This window comes from Tauraco erythrolophus, chromosome Z (genome assembly GCF_009769465.1).
Source record: "Tauraco erythrolophus isolate bTauEry1 chromosome Z, bTauEry1.pri, whole genome shotgun sequence".
NCBI classification, from domain to species: Eukaryota; Metazoa; Chordata; class Aves; order Musophagiformes; family Musophagidae; genus Tauraco; species Tauraco erythrolophus.
The window spans coordinates 85,899,969-85,926,009 of NC_141496.1; the positions used below are offsets into that span (position 1 = coordinate 85,899,969).

General features: G+C 44.2%; 2 protein-coding genes across 2 annotated transcripts in view; one reads left to right on the forward strand and one right to left on the reverse strand.

Annotated features, from left to right (window-relative positions):
- Positions 1–5,942: 5,942 nt before the first annotated feature.
- On the forward strand, positions 5,943–12,174 carry RPS6 (ribosomal protein S6). The gene is made up of 6 exons (XM_086629130.1): positions 5,943–6,004; positions 8,097–8,228; positions 9,160–9,370; positions 9,758–9,904; positions 11,082–11,239; positions 12,032–12,174. The coding sequence occupies exons 1-6, from the start codon at positions 5,999–6,001 to the stop codon at positions 12,125–12,127; spliced, it is 750 nt and encodes a 249-aa protein (XP_086485256.1). The 5' UTR covers positions 5,943–5,998; the 3' UTR covers positions 12,128–12,174.
- A 6,168-nt stretch (positions 12,175–18,342) lies between these two features.
- The window catches only part of DENND4C (DENN domain containing 4C), an 84,489-nt gene continuing 76,790 nt past the window's right edge, over positions 18,343–26,041 (reverse strand). Inside the window, exons 31-33 of the mRNA XM_086629129.1 lie at positions 25,238–25,391; positions 24,072–24,136; positions 18,343–23,381 (exon numbers count right to left, since the gene is read on the reverse strand). Coding sequence (XP_086485255.1) covers positions 23,245–23,381; positions 24,072–24,136; positions 25,238–25,391 — 356 coding nt within the window. The 3' untranslated portion in view covers positions 18,343–23,244. The remainder of the gene's footprint in view (positions 23,382–24,071; positions 24,137–25,237; positions 25,392–26,041) is intronic.

Below are 26,041 nucleotides of genomic sequence, written 5' to 3' on the forward strand. Positions count from 1 at the left end.
CCCCCCTCCTCCTTTCCCCACCCTCCCACGCGTCCCCCGCGGTCTACGGCCATCTTGACGCCGCGTCTCAGGGCTGCGTGAGGGGCAGGGCAGCCCCTCGGCCCTGGCCGGGGTCGCTCCGCTGCCAGTCGGGACAGCTAACGGCAATGACAGGAGTCCCGCAGGGGCGGGCGGGGTGCGCGGAGGGAGCCCTGCGAGCCGGCCAGCCCGGGAAGCGCTTCTTCCCTGTTCCGCCCGCGGCTCCGAGGAGCCGGCTTCCCCGCGCCTGTGACCCGCCGCCCCTCTCCCTCCTTCTTTCGCACGCGTTAAAAATATTTGCTCAAACAGCTGGATGGAAACCAGCAGCCGCTTCTCGCGCTCCCCTCTATGGCCGGCGACACGGCAGCAGGAGCGCCGCCATCACCGCCGGTGAACCGCTCTGCCGTCGGAGGCGGCGGCCGCGGGCGCGTCCCACGCTCTGCGACACGCAGCCGGTTAACGCAGACGCTGTTTTCACTTTGCGGAGCAACGGGAGCGTTCGCTCCTGGGAACCGGCGCTTCCCGCCATCCCGCGCCCCTCCCGGCCGGCGCAGCGCCTGACGCGCGCAGCCGGGGCCGCCCGGGAGGCACGGGCGGTGAGTCTGTCTTTCCCCGGACAAATCGCTGGTGACGTTTCCCGTTCCAACTGTCGCTACTTTCCGTTCTAGGATGGATGTGTTGTGCCAAACACGGGTGTTTTCCGCCCGGTGTGCCAAAAGCTGATCCACACGCGCAGTGTTTGCCTTCTTCCCGTTCCGCGCGGGGCGGTGACTCGGCAACGGCGCGGAGGGTATTTGTGCTCTCGCACTTGGGCGATTATTCGCGCTTCAGTCAGTGTCCTCGATACTGATGGACCTTCTGATCCTGCGATTCGATTCAGAGGGACAATACGCGCGTTTGTCACGGTGCAGCCTCAGAGAGGGGTAGGGGGCGTTTTTCTCCCCCAGAGGGGTGGTTTTACCAAGCTAACGAGGAGAAATTCAGTCTTAAATTCAATCTTCGCTAACTTCTCTTACTGTTTCTTTGTTTGACGGATTTATGGTGCTGTGTCGTCTCCCTCCTCAGGGTTATCGTACATAGTTTGGATAATCCCTTCTCTTTTTATCTCCCTCATTTATCCAGCCACACAGAGTTTGGGTAATACTTTCTATTTTATCTCTTATTTCTTAAGAGATAAACTTATTTCTCCAACAAATCTCCTCTTTAAGACTTGGACAAACATCTACAGTTCAAATAAGTTTCACGTCTTTTGTGTGTAACTTCTTAAATTATTTCCAAGCTCTTGGTGTGTCTTCCCAAAACAAATCCATCTGAACCTTCTGTCTACCAATCATTTTCAAATCTTCGGAGTCTTCTGAGGAAAGGGGGAAGTCAGCATTTGTCTAGATGGAGAGTTAATGTTGGTTCTTCTCTTCAGTGTCATAGAATCATAGAATCACAGAATCATAGAATGGTTAGGGTTGGAAGGGACCTCAAAGATCATCTAGTTCCAACCCCCCTGCCATGGGCAGGGACACCCTCCACTACACCAGGTTGCCCAGAGCCTCATCCAACCTGGCCTTGAACACTTCCAGGGATGGGGCATCTATAACTTCTCTGGGCAACCTGTTCCAGTGCCTCACCACCCTCTGAGTGAACATTTTCTTCCTTAGATCTAATCTAAATCTCCCCTCTTTCAGTTTAAAGCCATTGCCCCTTGTCCTGTCACTACACGCCCTTGCAAAAAGTCTGTCTCCAGCTTTCCTTTAGGCTCCCTTTAGATACTGGAAGGTTGCTATAAGGTCTCCCCAGAGCCTTCTCTTCTCCAGGCTGAACAACCCCAACTCTCTCAGCAGAGGTGTTCCAGCCCTCTGATCATCTTCGTGGCCTTCCTCTGGACTCACTCCAACAGTTCCATGTCCTTTTTATGTTGGAGTCTCCAGAGCTGAACGCAGTACTTCAGGTGGGGTCTCACGAGAGCAGAGGGGTAGAATCACCTCCCTCGACCTGCTGGCCACACTTCTTTGGATGCAGCCCAGGACACGTTTGGCTTTCTGGGCTGCCAGCGGACATTGTCGGCTCATGTTGAGCTTCTCATCAAACAACACCCCCAAGTCCTTCTCATCTGGGCTGCTCTCAATCCATTCTCTGCCCAGCCTGTGCTTGTGCTTGGGATTGCCCTGACCCGTGTGCACGACCTTTTACTTGGCCTTGATGAACTACATGAGGTTTGCACAGGGCCACCTCTCCAGCCTGTCAGAATTCCTGTTGATGGCATCCCTTGCTGAGGGTGCACTCAATCCCACTGTCCATGTTGCCAAAAAAGATGTTAAACTGTGCTAGCCCCAATACCATCCAGTCACCTGTCACCAGTCACCAATTGTCACCAATCACCTCCTTTTTTTCCATGTGCCTTAGCAGTTTCCAGGAGGATTGTCCTGGTTTCAGCTGGGACAGAGTTAGTTCTTCTTTTTAGCAGCCAGAAGAGCTCCGTGTTTTGGTTTTGGTCTGAGACTTGCTCTGAGAAGAATGCTGACAGTTTTATAGTTGGCGCTGAGGTCTCAGGGACTTTTCAGCTGCCGTGTTCTTGCCAGTGTGCAGGAGCACAACAGGATGGGGGGGAGCACAGCCAGGATGGGGGGTCCATGACTCTCCTTACGATTTGTACTTAGATTTAGGATTGAGGGCCAAACTAGCCAATTAGTATTCCATATCATGCAGCGTCATGCCCGGTATAAGATGAGGGTCAGCTGGAAAGAAGGGCCTTTGCTCTTCCAGGACTCTCACTTTCAGACTCCCAGAGTGCTCTCTCTGTCTCGCTCTCTATTTTCGGGCCTCTCGCTCCTCTGGGATTGCGGTGTCCGGATTTATCTGTTTCAGGATTGCTAGTCTGGGACGAGACGGGCCTCGGTCAAGGGGTGGTGAGCAGTTACACCGTACATCACTCGTATCCTTGTACATATCCGTACATATATATATTGGTAGCAGAAGTAGTAAATTGTTCTTACCTCAACCCATGGGTGTCTTTTCTTTTTCTTCTTTAATTCTCTTCCTCATCCCGGGGGTGTGGGGGAGGGTGAGTGAGCAGCTGTGAGGAGTTTAGCTGCCAGAGCGGCCTAAACCACGACAAGGATCTACTCCATGATCTACTCCCATGCTGGGCAGAGGTGAGACAGACTGGCCTGTAGTTCCCTGGGTCTTCCTTTTTCTTTTTTTAAAAAAGGGGGTTATGTTTTCCCTTTTCCAGTTGTTGGGAACTTCATCAGACTGCCACAACTTTACAACGACGACGGGGAGTGGCTTAGCGACTTCATCTGCCAGTTCCCTCAGGACCTGCGGATGCATCTGATCTTGTGCACCTTCAGGTTCCTTAGATGGTCTGGAACCTGATCTTCTACAGTGGGTGGTTCTTCATTCTCCCAGTCCCTGTCTTTGCCTTCTGTGACTTGGGTTGTGTGGCCAGAGCACTTGCTAGTGAAGACTGAGGCAAAAAAGTCATTGAGTACCTTGGCCTTCTCCCTATCCCAGGTAACCAAGTCTTCCATTAATGTCATCATTTGTTTACTACAGGTTATACAACATGGTATCAACAGAAAAATACATACAAAACATATTATTCCTAATATTAATCCTATAAATTTCTTAATCTGTCTTCCTAAATCTGGAAACCATGACATGGTTACCAGTGAATGACACTGATTCAACCCTAAAGGGGTCTGCCCTCCATTTCTTTTTTTATTTGGTTCTCCATTTTGTCCTTTGTTTTGCCTTCGGCCCCTTCAATCTTTTGCAACTTTTTCCTTATGTCTGGAGTTGTCTGCCCAACAAACAACATATTAAACATTTTCTGATTCGTCTAGATTTAAATGAGTCTACTTTTGAGCCGCTTCACATAACATTTCATAGAAGACGGAAGGATTCTCCTTATCCTTTTGCCTTACATCATGCAATTCTGATACATTTCTTGGCTTTGGGACCCCATGTTGTACTCCATGCAGAATCAACTGCTGATACCGTTTCAGTATCATTCTTCTCCCTCCTGAATTTCCATGCCAATTGGTGCTTCTCTTGTGGATTCTCTCACGATTTTCTTGTTTACACCGGTATCCTGTCAGGTCCGACCACCTGTCTTAACAGTGCCTGAATGACAGGCTGAGTTTGGCCCCTGGTGCAACTTTAAATCGGTGGACTAAAGCTCTCGTCTCCGTATCCTTCCATCCACTCTGGTTCTCTGTAAGGAGGAGGAGTGGGTGGAGCTGAAGGGAGTGAGGGGACCAGCAACTGGACATCCTCCTTAGACTACAAGGGGTCGTCGTCTCTGTTTCCCTTTGACATTGCTTTCTCTTTTTGACCCTTCATCTTTCCATTTATTTCATTGCACCGGTCACAACAGTTATTGACTTTTTTCTCTCTTTCTCTCTCTCGGCTAAGATCCCGTCCAGTCCTGAATGTCCATCTTGTCTATCTTCAAAATAGTACTGTATTCCACAGATCCATGCTCTAGCAACCTCGCATCACCTTCTAGTTTGTATAATGGTACAGTACATTTTCATTTTAGATTTTGCCATAGGATCTCCAGCAAACTGGTTCCAACTTTTCAAAATACAACCCAAGGGTGAACAAGGAGAGATATCAGACTGAGCAGAACCCATTTCTCCAAAAATGAACTTTTTAATTCACTTTTTCATATATATATATATGTATAGATATATTTCTCCTGACCTTTTCCCCCAACTTTTTCCACCTTTGGTTAAGATAACTCTCTATTCCATCGGATTATCAAAGTTCCACTGTTGGTTAAGATAATTGTCTGTTCCACCGGATTATCAGTGTTACACGTTTTTTCCTCCGACTTTTTCCACTGTCAGTTAAGATAATTCTCTATTCCACAGAATTATCATGGTCAGTAAATGAAATAAGCCTGTTCCCTGACTTTTTCCGCTCTCAGTTAAGACATCTCTCTGTTCCGCTGGATTATCGAAGTTATATGACTTGAGCAGAGTCACCAGCCTCCGATTTCCTGTCAAATATCTCTGTTAATTGCACTGCGCCATCAAGTCGCTTCCTGCCCGGTGATGGAAAGGATCTGAAGGTGTCCCCGATCCAAACCTCCACCACCAGGTACAGCAAGACGATCCTGATGAGGCCTTATGGCGGTTCCATCTGGGTCACCAAAACGTCCCAAACACGGGTGTTTTCCACCCAGTGTGCAAAAAGCCGATCCACACACGCAGTGTTTGCCTTCTTCCCGTTCTGCGCAGAAGAGGGGCACGGGGCGGTGACTCGCAGACCTGGCGCGCCTCGGTAACGGCACGGGGTATATTTATGCTCTTAAAGTTGTGCAGTTTATACAGTATTCGCACTTTAGTCAGTGTCCTGGGTACTGATTGACCTACTAATCCTACGCTTCGGTTCAGAGGGGCCGTACACTAACATTTTACCGCACATGCTCAGAGAAGGGCAGTGCCATTTGGGTAGGGACCTTCTTCTCCCCTAGAGGGGCTGTTTTACCATGCTAACGCGACTAAGTTCAGCGTAAGCTCAGTCTTGGCCAACTTCTCTGACTATTCATTTGTTCGACGGGTTTACGGTGCCTGCCTGCCCCGCTTCTCAGGGCTGCCTTACAGAGTATGGCACTCCCTTCTGGCTTATCTCCCTCCTTGCTCCCGCCATTTGGCCAGACTGGCTCGTACGAGCACCAAGGGTGCCGGGCGCTGCTCAAGGCCGCCTTCCTGCGACAGTGAGTGACAGCCCAGCCCAGCCCCGCCGCACCGGCGCGCAGTGGCGCCCCCGCCCCGCCGCCGCCATGCCCGCCACAGGGCGAACCCAGCGGATAAGCACGCTCCCGCCCCGCCCGCGCGCTGGCGGAGCCTCGCTCGCCATTGGGCAGCCCCGGTCACGCGGGGCACGGGAGGTGCTGTTCTCGCGAGAGTTGGCGCCTTTTATAGGGTCTGCGAGGGGGAAGCGCGGCCTTTTGTGGCGGCGGCGTGGTGCGGGTAGGATGAAGGTAGGGTTGCGCGGGGGGCCGGGGCGGCCGCCCCCCGCCGGCGGCGGCGGGATCTTCCTGGCTCGGGTGCGGCGGTGCTGGGGGGATACCATGGCGGTGCATGGTTCCCTGGTGGTGGGGCTTCCAGTCGTTGCCGGGCAGGTGGGAGCGGTTTGGTGGCGGGGCAAAATGGCGCCTGCTCCCTCCGTGGGCAGCGGGCCACGGAGCTCTGGGTTCCAGCAGAGATCTTTCCTCCTTTCAGAAGAGCTTTTAAGTGTGTCAGCTGCTGTCTGGGCCTGTGCGAGTACCAGGCTGCGCCCAGGCTCTGGGCTCTGCTCCAGCCCCCGAGGAGCACACGCAGTCGGTCACCAGCGGCAAGTGTCGCTCCCTGTAGGTTGCTTACGCGGTTTTCTAATACAGCGTATGCTGCTAAAGGCTTGCAGAAGAAGAGGCAACAGGTTTCTCCTGTCCTCACCTTGTGTCGTGGTTTAGGCCGGCCGGCAACTGGACACCCCACAGCCGCTCGCTGGCCAATCCCCAGGGAATGGGGAAGAGAATTTAAGGGGAAAAGGGAAAGAGACCTGTGGGTTGAGATAGGAACAATTTACTACTACTATATGAATATATAAATATATGCAATGATAAATATATACGAACAAGTGATGAGCAGTGTAGTTGCTCACCACCTGGTGACCAAGAGCAGTCCCATCCCGGACTAAAGATCCGGAAACAGACTAAGTTGTGACATCGCAATTCCGGGCGAGTGAGAAGCCCAAAAAGAGAGCGAGAGCGAGCACTCTTGAGAGTGAGAGCCCCGGAAGAGCAAAAGCCCTTCTGTGCAGCTGACCCTCATTTTTTATACTGGGTGTGACGTTGCATGATATGGAACACTTTGTTGGTCAACCTCAATCCTAAATCGGAATTTAAATCAAAGGGCAGTTGTGGACCCTGTGTCCTGGCTATGCGTCCCGCTCAGCTGGCCGTGCTCCTGCATGCTGGCTGGAAAGTCCTTGAGGCCTCAGTGCCAACTACAAACATCAGTGCACTGTCACAGAGCTCTTCTGGCTGCTAAAAAGAACCAACTCTGTCCCAGCTGAAACCAGGAGGCCTTGATTTGCTAGATCGTAGCCTGTTTGAAGGTGATCAGGCTTCAGCTGTGGCAAAGCCAGTTTTCTGGGTGACTGAACGAGTAATACAGCTGTTGTAGTTTAGCCCAGCCAGCAACTAAATGCGGCAGAGCTGCTCGCTCACCCTCTTCCAGCCCCGGGGGACGGGGAAAAGGGAAGGAGACCCGTGGGTCCTGATAAGAACAGTTTCATAATAGTATAAAATCAAAAGTAATAATGGTAATAATAATCTAAAACATATAGATATGTATAAAGATAATAATAGATACAAACAAGTGATGCACAGAGTAACTGCTCACCACCCGGTGACCAACACCTGTCTCATCCCAGCAAACGAGCCTGAAACTGATAAGTCCCAACACTGCAATCCGGGACGAGCAGGAAAGAGTGCTCCGACAGTCTGAGATCTAAAGAGTTACCGGAAGAGCAAGAGCCCTTCTTCCGGGTCAGCCCTCGCCCATATACAGGACGTGACATTGCGTGATACGTAATACTTCATTGGCCAGGGTATCCTTCAATCCAAGTCTAAGTCCCAGTCATAAGGGAAGCTGTGGGCTCGTTATGCCCCTCCCATTCTCCACCGGCCTGTTGTGGTCCTGCGCACTGGCGAACGCAGCAAGTGGAAAAGTCCTTGAGGTCTCGGTGCCAACTAGGAAAAGCAGTGCGCTATCAGTGTTCTTCGCGTAGCCAATGCCAGGCTAAAACGAAAATGCAGAGCTCTTTTGGCTGCTAAAAAGAGAAACTAACTTTACCAGCAGAAGTGAGGACAACAGCCCAGTGTGTCCAAGGACAGACTTATGTTGCTCTCTGAGCATGGTAGTGACAGGTTACAGCTAGGAATCATTCATGTGAGCAGATAGGGCATTTCGTCTTTGAAATGCTAAGATGAAACCAGCAGATAAATACTAATTTTATGTTAAAATGTCTCATGAGGAGTTTCAACCAAATCTGATTTTTGCATTTCCCCCCTGCTCCCCTTCTGTTAGCTGAACATCTCTTTCCCAGCCACTGGCTGTCAGAAGCTCATCGAAGTGGATGATGAGCGCAAGCTGAGAACGTTTTATGAGAAGCGGATGGCCACGGAGGTTGCAGCTGATTCCCTCGGTGAGGAGTGGAAGGTAAGACGTATAGAAGGATGTGTCAGAGCTGTATTCGAGGAGCTTAAGTTCCAAAATTTCTCCAGTGTGCAATTGTCACTCTATAGAGTGCTTGTATGGCATACGTTTGTTAGATACATTGAAAGTTTTCCTTGCTATATATGCTGATTTTGGTGATTAGGTTGGACTATTCAGCTACTTTGATTTAAAAGTGTGTGGGGTTTTTTTTAAGCTTTGTGCCTAGAGTTTCTTGCTTCATTGGAGTGCCGTCTCAGTATTCAGGACAAATTAAATCTGTGCCATAAAACTGCTGATCCCTTCTTTACTGAACAAGTTCAGAATTGCTTTCATTGTGTTTAAACTGCTACTAGTACGTGGGAGAAAGGATGTTGGGCCTGGTGGATATGCTTGGAATAGTTGAATGTTAATATGGACAGCCCAGTTGAATTTGGGTAAGCTGATCTTTTCTGCTGCCACCTCCACAGGGGAAGCAATAAAAGCTTTACTTTTCTTTTCCTTTTTACCTATGTGTTTCTACTCCAGATGCTACTGTGTTGCATGCAGATTTCCAGCTTGTGATGATAACAGGCTTTGGTTAGGTTTAGGATTAAAGAAAAGCTAGACAATAATGGACAAAATTCAGTCTGGTGTAGCTTAAACAAAACTTTGAAGGCAGAAAAATTTAGTTTTTGAATATATATTTGACAATAAGTAGGACAAATGTAAGTTCTGTTCTGCAGAGGTATTTTTCACATCTGTTAAGTAAAATTCTTAAACCTTTGGAGGGCTGTTGGTTAAAGAAGTTGTTTGCATCAACAGTAACAGGGACTTTTCCTGAATCATGAGCACAGTGCGCCGTTGTTTTGAGCAGGGTGGTGTGGCATCTGCCACTTGTCCTTCAAGTAACAGAGACATATGAGCAACTAAGAAGTGTGTTTCTGTGTTTTCATAGGGCTATGTTGTCCGGATCAGTGGTGGCAATGACAAACAAGGCTTCCCCATGAAGCAAGGTGTCCTGACTCATGGACGCGTCCGCCTTCTGCTCAGCAAGGGCCACTCCTGCTATCGCCCCAGAAGAACTGGAGAGAGAAAACGCAAATCTGTCCGTGGTTGCATTGTCGATGCCAACTTGAGTGTTCTGAACTTGGTCATAGTGAAAAAGGGTAAGAGTCTGGATGAGGCAAGCAATAGCTGGACATAGGCACGTGAAGGGAGCCAGCCCGCTAGTGGCTGAGAAGTTCTGTGGAATGCAAATGCAGTCCCAACTGTAGAGCATGAATGTGTCTTGAAATTCCCTGTGAACGCTACTTTCCTGTAATTTTAAAACTGCTCACAGGAAAACTTAAATTGCTGCCAGCAATCTGATCACAGTCAGATCAAAAAATCAGCAGTGTAGCTCTGGGTGGTGCTATTGGCAGGTGAACTCCAAGGATTATCTGGTATTTTCTTGAATTTTTATGCATTTTAAACTTGTGATATAAATGCAGTAGCGAAGCAGGTGTTCAGTAGATGCAGGATTAATTGGCATGTTTCAATTTACACTCTCAAAGGTGAAAAGGATATTCCTGGGCTGACAGACACAACTGTGCCCCGTCGTCTTGGTCCCAAGAGGGCTAGCAGAATCCGCAAGCTGTTCAACCTGTCTAAGGAGGATGACGTTCGCCAGTACGTTGTGAGGAGGCCTCTGAACAAAGAGGGTAAGAACTCGAATTTTACAGCTCTTTGGTTTCACGTAATTGTCAGCAAAGAGATGTCCAGCCTGCTGCAGTGAATGAAGCACACTATAGTAGTAGATGAAGGAGCTGACTGTTAGGGGATTGAAGCTTTGCCAACTGTGACTTATTCATAGGGAGTGGAGTTTCTTGGTTGCCTCATTTCTTCTACCCCTCTCTTCACTTTCCATCTGCTTTGGTACAATTCGCTTTTAAAAATTCGATAGCATCTGGAGTAATATTTACTAGTGGTTCTAAGAATAATAAAAGATAATAGTTAATAAAAGAAGGTTAAATATGAGGTGGCATGTTTTTGAAACATTTTTATGAGGTGGAGGAAAAAAACACTAGATAGAGAAGATACTAAGATTTTTTTCCCAGTTGCTTATGGCAGTCTCCAAAATGAGCTTTTATTGGGAGGGCACTGTTAACGCTTACCACCTGTCTCTTGCAGTGTAAGATTTTAATCTGGGGCTCTTCTGCATGTCATCAGGGAACAGAAAGGGTGAGGATTTTTAACAGAAAGGACATGATAAAGCTTGGGTGCTGTGAAAGCTTATTGGGTAACAGACCACTATGTTCTGCATCGGAGGAACTGTGTCCATTAAAAAATGTGATCCTGGTGGGCAATAAGACTGTGACCTGTGACTGCTAAAGTTGGGCAAGATTGAATAGTGGAATCTTACAGATGAATGTGATGGTTTTTTGTTTGCTCTTCATGGGCTTTGTAGAGCTGTTTTTTGGAGATGCATGTGTCAAGCCTATGAAGAATTGTAGAGAGCTTTTTAACACTGAAAACATAATGGCTTGTTCTGAAAGCTAAATGATGAGTTTCCGTAGTCTTTAAACATTTTTAAGGCTAGGGGGAATTGTTTAAGGCAAGCCTGCTGAGAAGCTAGGAATTTTCACAAAAATACAGGGAGGTGCATTACTTACAACTTCATTGCCAATAACAAATCAGGGGCATTAAGACTGTGTGTTGTTAATGCTACATCTGACAGTAATTGATCATTTTTCCTGCAAAATCTGTCAAGAGGTTGAACTTTGTATAAGTTGCTGTAATATGTAGTACAGTAAATAATGTTACCATAGCAGTAAATGGAACTTAATTTTGCTGGATGAAGATAACCTGCCACTTTGCTGATTTGTAATGCCTTTTTAGGCAAGAGGCCCCGAACCAAGGCTCCTAAGATCCAGCGACTAGTGACTCCTCGAGTTCTGCAGCACAAGCGCAGACGCATCGCTCTGAAGAAGCAGCGCACTCAGAAGAACAAGGAGGAGGCAGCAGAGTACGCGAAGCTCCTGGCCAAGAGGATGAAGGTGCGTTTGTAACTCGGCTATATGGGGTACCTCATACCCCAGGATCGAGGGATTTGATAAACTTGACTGCACACTGAGCTGCTCTGTACCTAGCTCATTTTGAATAGGAATGCCTGAATGTGAGCATAAACATTGCTGGTCAGATGTTTTTGTGAGCATTTCTATCCGTTTTTGCCAGTCCTAGAATTGTTGCAATTAACCAGACCATTTAATTTAACTGAGAGCCTGATTGTAAAGAGAACAACAGTTGCCAGCTGTGAAGATTAAGTTTGGCAGTAGCAATTTTAGTCTGAATGCATTCTAGTTTAATTCAGATGCCCAGGCATTTGAGTGATTGCATGGAGAAACAGGATTTGATGCAGATGGAAGATAACTTGGCAAGAAGCTATTTGTGTGGATGAGTTTGCTCTTGCACCTAAACCAGCAGTGGGTTCTGAAGCAACGCTGTTGGAGTATTTGGCACACTCCAAATTTGGAGTGTTTCATAACTTCCAGGCTGAAACAGAGTAGACAGGCCCCTAGTACGTTGTGAACTCTGGATTAGTATTTTTACTTTCAGTTTTAGACAGTAGTCTGTATTGTTTAAAGACATGTCTGTACAGGTCTGGATACTTCAGAATTCTTCTGATCTGTGAAGAAGGGAAACTGTATTTTGCTTTATTGAGGAATCCACTTGTTCTGGTACCTTCCTTCAAGTTTCATTTGTCCATAGTTTGTTCCTTTGTAGGTGTTTTGAACCGCTTGATAATAGGTACCATCTCAGTACTGACTTCATGCTGCTTTGCTTTTCAGGAAGCCAAGGAGAAACGCCAGGAGCAGATTGCAAAGAGGCGCCGGCTTTCTTCATTGAGAGCTTCTACATCTAAGTCCGAATCAAGTCAGAAGTAAAGATGTACGTGATGCTAAAAATAAACCCTTTTTGTGGTTAACTTCCATTATGAGACTTACATATTGTTACTGTCCATCTCTTAACATAAACAGTCATCTAGACTAGCTGCATCATGCAGACCAAACTGGAACCACAAACCTTGGTCTTGATTCCGTTCTCTTTTGAGAACTCGTAATATGTATTCACGCCTTTAGTGAGAAGTTCCAGTGCATAATAACCTTGTGCATGCAGGTCGATCTTTCTGCATGCGGGATTTACCTGTAACGGTGAAATGCTATGTGACGGTTCAGCAGCATCCACGGAAACTAAACTTACACTAATCTTCAGGAGGTGTGGGTAGAACTCACTTGGTACTGCTCAGTGGTTGTTTTTTTGTTTGTTTTTTTTTTAATCTTAAGTACAGGATAGTGTTTCCAGATGAGGCATCAAGTCACTTACTTTTGATACTGAGTTTAAGACTGATGTAAAGCCTTAAGCTGATTCTTGGCAGAATTAAGTGCAATTAAGTCAGTCACTGGAACAGACTCCCCAGGTAAGTGGTCATGGCACCAAGCCTGTCAGAGTTCAAGGAGTGTCTGGACAATGCTCCTAGTAGTATGTTTTAATTTTGGCTAGTGCTGTGAGGAGCCAGGAGTTGGACTCTGATCCTTGTGGGTCTCTTCAAACTTGAGGGAGTCTGTGATTCTGTGAGTATTTCAGCATTCTGCTCTTGAAATTAATGCTGAATTCAGAGCACGAGTAAGCCAGCTGTTTGAAAGTTCTCTCAAGGATAAAAAACTTTACAGTAACCTTTATGTATTCAGACTGTATTGTGCAGATATAGTACCAGGTAAGGGTGATGGGAATTCTGCTCTGACTTAAGAATACACGTTAAGTGTTTTTTAATATTAGAATGGTCTACAGCTAAATAGATTGTCCTAGTTGTTCTTAAAACAGTTTTTGTTGAGGTGGGTGCTTCTGTTTCCACTATAAAAACTTCGTTATGTTAAGCTTTATCACAACCTCAGAAGTTACAAAGGTTTTTTTAACTTCCCCATGTGCATGGCAGCGCTCTTTAACTTGAGGCCGCACCTGACAGTCTAGGAGCAATTTTTTAATACACTGAATGTGGAATCTGAACTCCAGAAGCAGTTACAGAACGCATGACTTGCTGGCAGTAGATTATGGGCACAGAATGATCAAATTGCTGTCCTTGAGCTTTTGGTTTGTGTTGGGGTGAGGGGATGCTGATATCTGGCAAGGGTAGAATTTGCCATGAGGCATGTGTGTGCAGTAGGAGCCTCAGACTAAGGCAGTTGGCCAAAGCAGTTCTTCCAAGCTTCCATTTAAGCTGTCTTTCACAGTATAACTCTTCAGGTCGTAGAATAATAATAGACTATTCTTGAATGACAATTCAACTACATAATACAAAAATGCCAACAGGGTTAGCCATAGTAGCTAAGCATGAGTTTAATTAGAATGCTGGCTCGTTTTCGTCACTCTTCAAGTATGTCCCATTTTACGTAAGATGAACTAGATACCTTGGTGTATTTTTTAATGGGGGCCATGTTCAAGACCTACACTTTTACTTTAAACAGGGCTCTTTTAGTGAAGATAACCATATTGGCCCCATTAAGCCTGAGCAAGTGTGAGATTAGGACTCAACTAAATTCACAGTGCTGAGGATTTTACAATAATCTGCAAATGAGAATATGACTAATTTCTTAACGCTATAGCCTTTTCTTTTGGATCTGAGGAAAAGGTACTTGCATGTGACTGAGAGGCACTGACTCTGGTCAAGATCACCAAGCTCACGCCGAGGTTAGTGTGTCCTGGAAGAGGCTGGTGTTCTTATGAGGATGTCCCTACTGTAGAGGCTGCTGCTAAGTCTTTCTCTGAAGCAGTGCAACTAATACTCAGTTGTGTTAGTGGGTGGAAAAAGTGGGGTTGGTGGGGTGCTGGTTGTTTTTGTCAAGCTGTCAGTGAGAAGGTGTGGCCTTGTCAGAGGCAGGAACTATGTAGCCTAATCCCCAGTAAAAAAAAAAACCACTTTCCTGCACTCTTTTCTGTCATTTGTTTTCTTGACTATTCCTTTGTGGTTCCTTTGCTGCTTCCTTCTCCAGTCCTCAGTTTCTAAGTAAGTGCAAATCAGGCATACCATGACTTAGAACCTTAGAATCACAGAGCAGCCCAGGTTGGAGGGGACCTCAAAAGATCATCTGGTCCAACCTTTCATGGGAAAAGAGCCTGGATGAGATGACCTAGCACCCTGCCCAGTCACGTCTTGAAAACCTGCAGTGATGGGGAATCTACCATGTCCCTGAGGAGGTTCTGGCGGTTGATTATTCTCACCATTTAAAAAAATTCCTTATATTGAAGTGAAACCTCTCCTGGAGCAACTTGTACCTCTTGCCCCTTTGTTCTCTTCAAGTGGTTCCTTGTGAAGAGAGAGCCTCTGTCCTCCTTGTAGCTGACCTTTATGTATGTGGTGAGGTCTCCCCTGAGCCTTCTCCAGAGTGGAAAGAGGTACCTAAGTCCTTCTGTCTTTTCTCATGGAGCAGTTTGTACAGCCCTTTGATAATCTTTGTGGCTCATTTGCACTTTCACCAGTCTGCATCTTTCTTGAACTGCAGAGATCAGAACTGGACCCAGTACTCCAGGCGTGGCCTGACAAGCACGGAGTAGAGTGGAATGATCATGTCTCTCTGCCAGGAATGCCCCTGCAGATGCAGCTCAGGATCCTGTTTGCCTTGGCTGCTGCAACAGTGCCCTGCTGGCTCATGTTCAGCCGGTTGCCCACAGGGACCCCAGGTCCCTCTCAGCAAGGCTGCTCCCCAGCTGCAAAGGTCGCAGCCTGTGCTGGGCTCCTCGGTTATTTCGTCCGAGGTGCAGGACTTTGCACTTGTCTTTGTTAAAACTTCATATGGTTCTTGCTGGCCCACTCTTCTAGCCTGTCCAGGTCTCTTGGAAAGATGACTCTCCCTTCTGGCCTGTCCAGGTGAGTGACATGAGGAAAATTGGTGAGGATGCTTTCAGTTCCCTTGTCCTGATCATTTAAGCAGATGTGGAACAGCGTGGGTCCCAGTACGGATCCCTGGGGAACCCGCTTGTGACAGGCTGCCTGAGTAGAAACCATTGATCACCACCCCCTGAGTGCAGCATGTGAGACAATTTCCTGCCCATCTTGCAGACCACCCGTCTGGTCTGTGTCTGGCCAGCTTGTCCCAGAGGAGGCTGTGGGAAACTGTCACATGCTTTGCTGAAGTCCGGCTAAACAACATCCACTGCTCTCCCCTTGTTGATAGATGCTATTTGTTGTATCAGGTGATCAAGTTAATCCAGCATGCTTTGCCTTCAGTAAATCCATACTGGATTTTTTTCCAGGCACCTGCATTCACCATGGCTTTAGATGATGGATAAATCAAATCCTCAACTCAGGAGAGGTTAATGAGGTAGAACTTGCTCTCTGCCCCTGTGCTTTTCCCAATTTTACTACAGTAGTAGTACAGTCTTTAAGGGCAAAGTTTTTAGCACACTTGAAGCTCAGCTGCAAACTTGGAGACACCTTAAGCTTCAGGGACTCTGTGGTAGTGTTCCAGCCCACACTGGTGCAAGAGGTTATTCCTACCCAGAAGCAGGGCCTGTGTGTTTCCTTTTGGACTGCATGGGACTTTCTCCAGCTTGGCAGGTTAGTGACTCTTCCTTTACTCCTCTTTCTAGACAGTAGAAGTTTGTTCTCCCTAGCTCTGTAGAGACAACTACTACTGAGTATTCTGATGGTAGCTCTGATCACATGAAGGATCAGAGCTTCCGTAAGCCAGCTCCTTCTGCTCCTGTCTTCTACTGTCACACTCCTTCAAGTTTCCCACCTGTTTTTAAGACAGGAGGCAGCTCCTCCCTATGGTTTCAAACCCAAATCCTGTGTTTATGCTCCTTTGGAGGTTCCTGAAAGGCAAGCTTTTGTTCCTGTCTGTTACACCCTCCCTCCTTCAGCTTCCTCTCTCCATAAGCCACATCAGAGGCACAATTTCAGGAAGGCAGTGTAGTATTTCTACCAGGCAGCATTATTAAAAAGACAGCGGTGACAAAAGCAGTCAGAGCAAAACAAGTGAAGTCACAGTGATGCCAACAAGATTATAAAAGTCCAAAAGACTGTTATTGAGCTCCCTGCCTAAAAACAGGCCTGAAGAGTTTACTACGAGTCTTCTCCACAAGCTACCAGTTTGTGCTATGCGTACCAGTTTCTTCAGAGAGAAGGATCTTCAGGGTCTGGTATTCCTATTTTTACTAACAGATTAATGAACTGACTGTCATAGAAAAGGCACGTTGAAAGACAGTCACTTGTGAAGGCCTGAAGCACTTGACAGTAACTGGCAGTTTCTACTTAAATTTCATCCCAGCCTTATTCTTCTTCTCCCCCTGCCCTATTAAAACAAACAAACAAACAAAAACACAAAAAACCACCCAGAAACTGCATGTAAGTCTGCAAGTATGTTATGAGGCAGGAGGTCCACCAGTGTCTCTTGCAAGCATCGCTGAAAGCATCACCCAGTGCCCTCATCACAAAGCCATGGAGAAACCAGAACTCCTGGAAGTGTTCTGCCAGGTACAGCCACCAACCTGTTTCCACCCAGTGATGCTTTTCCTGGTCAGCAGCTCTATCACCAGGAAGCCAGGGTCCGTGACTTCCCTGCAAAGGTGATCTCCATGGATTCTGCCTCCCTCAGCCTGTTTTTTTCAGGCTTGCTTACCTCTGCTAGTCCCCATGGCTTGCTTAAGGTGCTGCAGAGCCATCCTTTCTTGTGTCCTCAAGTGAATCCCATCTTTTCCTCCCCCCCGACCAACTGCTTCTGCTCTCCCACTGTTCGGAAGTCACTGAGGTACCATGAAACATTTCCCAAAAAAGACAGTTGTGCAGGTTTGTGTGAAAGGGTTTCTGGTGGCAGGAGAGGGGATTTGCTCGCTGTGACTTCCCTGGCTTCGGAACTGGGTCAGACCTGGTTCTGGCCACCAGGTTGGACTGCCATCCCCCTCGGGGTTTGAGTCAATTGGTGCCTCTGTGAATTGCCCTATTTAAGTTGGGACAAAGGAACTGGAAAAGGTGCCTTTGCCCAGGAGTGAGGAGAGAAGGGAGGAGGGCGCTGCCCTGGCTCCTGGCAGGCGGCTGCCTGTGTTGGGCCGGTGCCACCTGCTGAGGATGGTGGTGGCGGAGCTGCTGGGGGAACACGGGGAGAGCCCTGCTCCCAGGGTGCCCACCGGGCTGAGTTCACCTGGAGAGGACTGAGATCTGAGAGAAATGGCCACACTGACACTGGGTCAGTGAGGATGGAGTGGGACGAGTTGCTGGAGCTGAGTTTCCCCTGCAACTGGTGGCGAGACGGCAGCAGCCCCTGCAGCCAGGGCAGACTTGGTGGAGCAGAGACCCACTCGCAGCCCTGGGAGAAGCCACATTGGAGAAGAGATGCCTGGGCCTGAGGATGGTCGTGGAGCGTGGGACACACAACAAGTTAGAGAGGCATCTAGAGTCCCTGTGGTAACAGCTCCCTAAGAATCCGCGACTGTGGTAAAGCCCCAACTGGAGCAATCCGATGGGGAAGGATTGCGTCCTGTGGGTAGGACTGACACTGGAGAAGTTTGTGGATTTTCCTCATGAGTAGGGGATCCGCTGGAGCAAGGGAAAATGGTGTAAGGACTCGTCTTCCTTTAAGAAAGGAGCGGCAGGAACAACATGGGATGAACTGACCTGCACTCCCCCATTCCCTGTCGCCCTGCGCTGCTGGGGGAGGAGGTAGAGCCGGGAAGAAAAGGAAAGGGGGGGAGGTGTTGTTTTTAAGATCTGGCTTTGTTTCTTTTTATCCTCTCAAGTAACCAGTTTTGTTTCCCTTTGTCCTTTCAAGTAACTGTTAATAAATTGCTTTGTTTTAAGAAACCCGAGTCTGTTTTGCCGGGGACCATGGTTGGTGGGTGCTCCCTCTGTTCTTGTCTTGACCCTCAGTCCTTTTATTCCATTTTTCTCCTCTCACCTCTCTGAGGGAAGGAGCGTGAGCAGCTGAGTGGAGATGCCAGAGCAGCCTAAACCACAACAGCCGAAAGCCCAACTATAGGCTGAATTTGCATTTAAGATTAAATTCTGTGAAGCAGGTTAAGTTCCAATGGCAAAAAAGCTGAACAATTGAAATCCGTACACAGGATGCATACATATTTTATTTTGGGAAATACATTAAAAATTGTTTCTTAGTCTAGGATATCTATGCAGAATTCAGAATGTGCAGAGTGCCCTTTTAAACTCAAACATTTGTCAATCATACAAAAACATTACAGAGAAACACTTGTTAATCAAAGCACGGTAAATGGATGCCATTTTTCAACAGTTCAAAACAGTCTATAAACCAGTGCAAATTTTATTGCATTAAAGAAAGCTTCCCAGCTCACTTAGTAAATTCGTAATTTATTCACACTATGTCCTTTCATCCTAATTACAATACAGTTTATTTTAAGCTCCTAAAAGGAGTTTAATGTGCTTCTAAAACCAGCAAACAATCCCTTTTATTTGCACCATTGATTGATGCAGACTGAAAGAACAAATAAAAAGCCCATCCGTTTCTCTCCTCATATGCATCACAATATACAGCACAGTAGAACATAGAACTGGAGTCCAATTCAGCCATTCAGTCTCAAGACTTAAAAGTTACAAGGGTGTGTGTTTGTTTTTTAAAAAGGTCCGTAATGAAAAGCTGATATACAGAAGGCACCTTAAGGTTTTTATTAGTTAAAAGAAAAAAACCTTTGTTGAAAATGTACAGTTATGTGAATAAGACAACGTGCTTACCATTTAAGGAAATAAAGTTATCTGCATTGAAATAATTGTTGAACTAAGAGTTTTAAAAAGAGAAAACTACTGAGTGGATTCTTCAGTTACTTACGTTTTAACAATTTTGTTTTAAAAATATAATTTCTATGATCTAATTTAATACACATTTTGAAAATATCCCCTATGTTGCAGTTATTCAAGGCAAGCAGTAAACTCAATGAAAGGTATATTCTTCTAGCTGCAGCAATACAAAGAGCCATTAATTCACAGTTAAAATGGAATAAAATTACTCATTCACAAGTGCAATGTAGCTTGAGCTTAACCAATGTGAAATTCCACTAGGAACAAGACTAATTACTTGCAAAACAAATGAATTTAGTTTGAAACACATATACTAAACAAGATATTTTCCGTTAAAATTTATTGCCTAAACTTGAATTACATAAAATGTGAAGACAGGATATGACTGTAACATACATACAGATGCTTCTAGTAACATGTAAAAGTTGGTACCCATTACTGTGCCAATACTGCAGCCACATCAGTCTCCTGTACCTATGGGGTTTTGAAAGTTTTTGTGTCTTGGTAATGTGCCAGAATATACTTACGATTCACAAAGGAAAACTCTGACATTTAAGAATCCTGATTTTAAACCTTTAAGACCCCATTTATTGTTTTCATTCTACAAAACCCAGCTATTTTGGTATGAGCACTCAAGCTGTATGTAACTGTTTTATAGCTGGGTGAAAGGTGCACGATAGTATGTTCTCCACGGAACTGACTGCAGTTCAGCATCCTTAGGGCAACGACTGAAGGGAGCTTCTCTGTGATAACTGTTATTCCAACACAAACTTTCTAAGTTCTTGGGCTTACCTGAAATTCATTGATAGTTTGCATCCACATATGTAACTAGCTATGTTTTCACCCTTACTTTGTGCACATGTGGCAGGTTTTGAAGTTAATACCGATCTGCAACCATTTTCTTCACATCTATGCGTGAGAATTCCAAAACACAGACAGAAGAGCCATCTCCTCCTAACACTGGCTGTTGGGCTACTACAAAGAGTATTTGGAGGCGAGAGTTTGAGACTGATCAAAATGCTACTTTTTCTGCTTACGCTGAGAGGAAAACAGTACCAAGGTCAAGCTTATCCACGCTCCTCCTTCAATACGCTTTGTCTAGGTCATTCACGCATTACGGATTCAGACAAATTGGCATTACTGGGAGTCAGGTGTCAAACAAATTAGAAGCATTTGTAGGTAACTAAGTCATTCCTGTACAGCCCAAGAAGTTCATGCTGTTACTAACCTGCAGAGAAGAACTTGTTATGCCTTTAGTGCCCAATTTTCAGAAGACAGAAGTGTTTGCAACGCACACAGAAAAAACTTTTGAAGACTTTTCCCTCTTTATTTTTGGCCAGATTCTCAACCACACAAATTTTGAGCCATGCTAAGCTATATTATGCCATGCCCTTTTCTTAAGCACGCTCACAGTTCTTTCAGCACTCAAATAAGGGAAGCCTACATCTTAGGAGGTTTGTGTAGGAAAAACTGTGGTCTTCACCTGCTGTTTGTAGGAGGAGACCTAAAAGTCAAAGGAAGAACAGGAAGTGCCATCGTGGATTTAAGAGGAGAGAAATCAACTAGGAAAAAAACACTCAGTTCTTAATTCCTTTCAAATTTCTGTGAACTTTTTTTTTCCCACCAAAAAAGCACCTCCTTATATGAAAACTTAATAAACAAATGGCTTTCAGAGATCTCCCTTTTCATTTGAACTATGGATTTCATTTGAGAACCAGCTGATTAGCTATTAAAAACTAGGCGTTAAAAAAATCCAAGTTAAAAATAACAAGTGCTCACTTTCGTCATTCTGTAGCAAAGAAGTAATTTCAACAGGCAGATTAAAGATTTCAAGTAATTACATGCAGGACTCCTACCACTCTGAAATCCAGGTACATACTGCAGGAATAGAAGTTAATTTGTAGTGTATAGAAAAGCCGATATGCAGGAGCAAATCAAAGTAAGGTCAATCCTGCAGCTGTCCTTTTTCCCCTCAGGCTTTCAGGTGTTTTTCTGTTTAGTGTATATACCTGAGGAAAGTCTAACATTTAGCACTGTATGCTGTGACACAATCTGCTCTGCTGTTTCTACACCACTACTGCCTGATCGATCTATATTTTCAGTAACAGATGAGAAGTTTGTTTTAAAATGAAGGTGATATGCTCACAGAATTTAGTTGATAATAGTATTATTTACAATGGTTTAAAACAATTTGGATGTAATCAATTATCTAAAACAGCACTCACTGGACAGATTTTCTGTGTTAATTTAATGAGCTGGGAGAATTTAAGGATAACTAAAACTTGATTCCTGGCAAGTTGCATCACATAATCACATGGTTTGTCCATTTAGCACTCAAAAATTGTCTTTGTATAGCTGTGTTTAAGATCAGTATAGAATTATACAGGAAAATTTGCCGTTTTGATTTGTAGAAGTGTAAGTTGTCTTAACGAATGCTGCAGAGAGACTTTTACTTTAAAAGGATGGAACCGTGCATGTCAATTATGTAATAGGAGAAGAGAGGAAAATATGAAGAATCAAGCTCTACTCTTCCATTGTGATGTAGGTCAGATATCTGCAAGCAACCATGCATAAACCCAAAGAATAAAGAATGAAAAAAAAAAAAATAGCGTGTGCTTTTTTGCCTTTAATTGTTGAGAAAGTACAACATTTTCATCAGGAGAGAATCTGTCCAGGCAATATCCCCATATTAACTTAGGATCAGCACTTTTAGACAAAATACAAGGAATCAGTCCCTCATGCAAATGTATTTTGTCACAAATAGTGCAAATCCTTTGTATTAGCCTCATGAAAAAACAAAAGTTGGTTTTGTTGTTTCATGTAGAAGCTGTTCCAGACAGATCTTCATCCCTCATCATTTTCGAGAATGAAAATTTTTAAGAAAGAAAGTAGTATGAAGTAAATACATTCATACTCAGATGCGATTATAGTTTTAGCTATGCCCCTTTAACATGCTACAAATCTTACTCTTTTTTTTCCTCTAGGAATAACTCCATCAGAAAAGCCACACCATCAAATCTCAGCAAAAAACCTGGAACAAGTCTTATCATATTCCTCAAGTAACAGAAACATTTCAACTGTCACCACTATCCAGGCTCTTCTTGCCAAGACTATGACTACTGTAGTCAATCGGATATGTGAGGTGAGGAAGTGTCTTATCTACCAGAAGCAATCCAAAAGATGCATTAATCTTTTTAGATCACGCACTCAAGCACTTTGCTTGTGCTACTACATACCTTGAAGACCACATTTATAAATATGTTCTAATTGAAATATTGAATTTGGACTATCAGTGCAAAATAATTAACCCACAGGCTAGCGTGAAACCATGGGAGAGGGTGATAAAGAATTCAAGGAAAAGACACTTTTTAAGCATACATGCATACAGTATAAAGCATATTTTTTTTCAGACAGTATCTGTTTGACAAACCTTGTATGTAGCCTAATGCCATTTAGGCTTCCTATCTGATTTTTAGAAAGCCATCCATTTCTGAGCTGCTTAGTGTAGAAGCCTATCATTGTTTTGGTGAAAGCAGCAGTACGTTCATAGGATCTTTAATTTGTCAGATAGAGAATACAGGGAAATAGAGTTTAAATTTCTGTTTTTTTACAACTATAGACATACATTACGAAAAAGTCAGCCAAAGATAATTTAGAACACAGATTGAGACAAGGGTCAGGGGAAGGGTAGCAATTTTAGGTACTGTCATCTGACAAAAGCTCGTGGATTGCAATTTCCAATCCAAGGACTCAGATATTTACATTCATACATACATGCTGCACACCAATAGAAAGATCCCTCTTTAGGTAAAGGTCATTTTTAAAAAGTGGTGAAGAATTTAAGTACTTTGTGGCAGGAAAGGTATTTCATTAAAATCTACAAATCTTGGTGGCTCTTAAAGAAGTCACCAACTCTAGGCTGCTGTTTAATCATCACCTTTTTGTCCAAATCAATATTGTGAGGGAAAGATTTGAGGAAGGAAAAGGACAAGTATTTACAATAAAAAGACGCACATCAATCACTGAAACCACCTCATCCTATTAACAGTTTTAAAACATTTTAACATACTTTACACTGTGTCTCATGTGATGAAAGACCAGAATATATGCTGTAGTTCAATGAAATTGCTTTGACAAATTGCTCAGTCACCACCTTTTGGGATTCCAAGTGTATATATCACCATGCTCCTGGTTTGTTCACCTCTCCTTTCGTCTCATTAAGATTAGCGTGTGTCTTCCTCTTTCTTATATTAAAGGTGCTCCAAAGCACTTCCTGCAACACTCAACTCTGCTGCTTGGTGGAGCATCAATTTTCTGCATCTTTTCAAGAACGTCCTTTGGTAGATTTTTATGTGCAAGTCTGTATTCACTATCAAAGACCTCTGAAATAGAAAAAGCATAGTTGAAGTTATTTAAGAAACCCTGTACAGTGCACGCTACTCTTCCCATAACATACTTCTGGTGATTTTGATATAATAACAAAATAACTAACTTGAGTAGCTGCTGACTTTTTTTTTCCAAATCCATCCTCTCAGGAAACCTGAAAAGCAACTTCACACTGGAGCATCAATGCACCACAGTGGAGGCTCATTACTTTTATCACAGTTCAGTTTGCCTGTCCCCAGGGTATTTCCCCTGTCACATTCCATAAGGGAGTCCCTTTGCTTGCATAGTACCAAAGAGAAATCAGGGTAGAGGAGATCAGGAAGTGGTGGGCAATCAGGTGACTAGATCACATAGGTCTAATATGTGGACTGGATAAAGATAGACAAATCTGGGAAAAAGTTTTCAGACATGAGGAATTAAAGCTTCAAGCTAGTAAACTTTGTTTAAAATAACTGATTACTGGTTTCAAGCAAAGTCAAAATTAATGGCCCCATCTGAACTACATTTTCATAAAAGCAACACCTGGTTGAAGAGAGACAGCACAGTACTTTTCACTAAAACACAGCAATTGGAAAGTTACTTAGAAGCTCATGGATGAAAGGTTGATTTTATACACTAATTTGCATATAAAGTATTCACATATTTCATACACAGGTAGTATTAATTTCACAGTATTTTTTACTTACCAATGTCAATGTTCTCTCTTCCAAGAGACACCAGAGACAGGAAAAGAATTTCTCTGTAAAAACTCCTAGGAAATATTTTGAAGAGCAAGTCAATGAAAGCATCAACTATCCTAAGTTTAGAAAGTCAATGTTGAAGATACTAAGCTTCCGTTAAGTAGTTTCCAAAACTGTTCTGTTAATCTTGCTTGTGAAGAAAGTGACTGATCTACATGATTACTAGCCTAAGGTTTTCTCATGCCTGAATGTTCTTCCTTAATACATGAAGTTACGCTATCGCCAAATCCCAGCATTTACATTTTCTATGAAAAAGTCTCACCACCAAATGCACCATTAAAAACTCCAGAAAAATAATAAGAAATATAAAATCAAGCACCACTTATTTATTAACTCATTTCTGCCTGAGAGTGAAGTACAGGGAGTAGGCTTATTTCACATCACCCGTACTTCAGAATGTCACAATCCATCTCAGAACTAGACATCAATAAACAATTAGATATTGATTTTTTTTCCTTGTGGAACTCAAAGATTCTTCTCTCAGCAGATAAATTGGTGTTTCTTTTTAGTAACTACAAACCACAGAAGCAAAGATGACTTAGCATGATAGACTTCACACACATCTTGTATCTGCTGTAATTTACTTCAGAGGCTGTGCTGTTGTACGAAGCCCTCTTTGAATTGCAGTGCAGATGGCAAAACATACTGTACGAGTGTTTTTTACATGTGTCCCTTCGTTTGCAGATCATGCTGTACTTGTTTTTCTTAGCCAGTACTCCAGGTTGGTAGAATTTCACTAAGTATTAACTCTGTAGCTCGGAGAATATTCCAGACACTGCAACAGGATGCTGAACACTTGTATTTATCAATTTGCTAGATCTGGAGCAACAACAAAATCTGCATAGTCACTATCTACTTTTTTCTTATTCATTTGTAAAGTGTCCATTTTAGAGTAATGAGCTACGTTCATCTATGTGATTTGGATGAATTATGCATCTGGCTACAGAATGCATCTGTTTGTGAGCACGGGCATAAACAAATATACACAGTGCTCAGTGGACACAAATGAAACTGAGTATTCCTGAGAGGTCCTTATGGAATTATCATTATGAAGTGTATGCAGTCTGACATTGTTTGAGTGGGGAGAAGGTAAGAAGAGATTATCCATTTACCTCTGCCGTTTCACATCTGGCTTAACTTTCTGCAGAAGGAGGTGGATTGGTTTAACAACGTTATTGTGTTGAATACTTAGTTTGATGTTCTCCAACAAAGCATTTGTTGCCTGCTGGTCTTCTGTCACTGTGGAGGGTCTCTTTTCAGAAGAATCTGGGAAGTGCAGCAGTATAGATTATTAAAACAGCAAAGATTTTTTTTTTTCACTTTAATAATCACTTCTGAGATATATATACAGAACCTCTACTCCATCTACAGAAATCTGTTACAATGGAAAGGCTTCGTCTGCTTATAGTCTTTACTTCACCAGGGAAGTGACAGGATGGATCGAGTATCCATGTGCAAGAGCTCCCACACGAGAGAGAAATACAAAAGACTGTATCAGATGTTGCCTGTAATGGTTTCTTAGCTCAGATTTAGATTTATTGCTGTACTTCAGTTTCAAAAACTAAATTCACTCCAAGAAGGTTATTTTTATACAGAGGAAAAGAAATTAACCAAAAGAAAACACTGTCAAGTTTCTCAAAGAAACTTTTCTTATCAAAGCCCTTTTTAAAAGCCACCTACAATTCATTGATAGCTTTGGGCTACATATTAAAGTAGATAATGCACAGCTGCGTCAAACAGGAAAGAAAATCATCAAGACATTTACCATCATAATTTTTTGCTTACATTGCCATTTCCAGAATAACACTGAACTATTATTCTTTGGAAAACAGTGACTTGTGAGGGAATAGTAAGTCCATTTACTGGCAAAAAAAATAAAGGCAGTAAGCATGTAAATGAAATGTAGACTAAGGCTA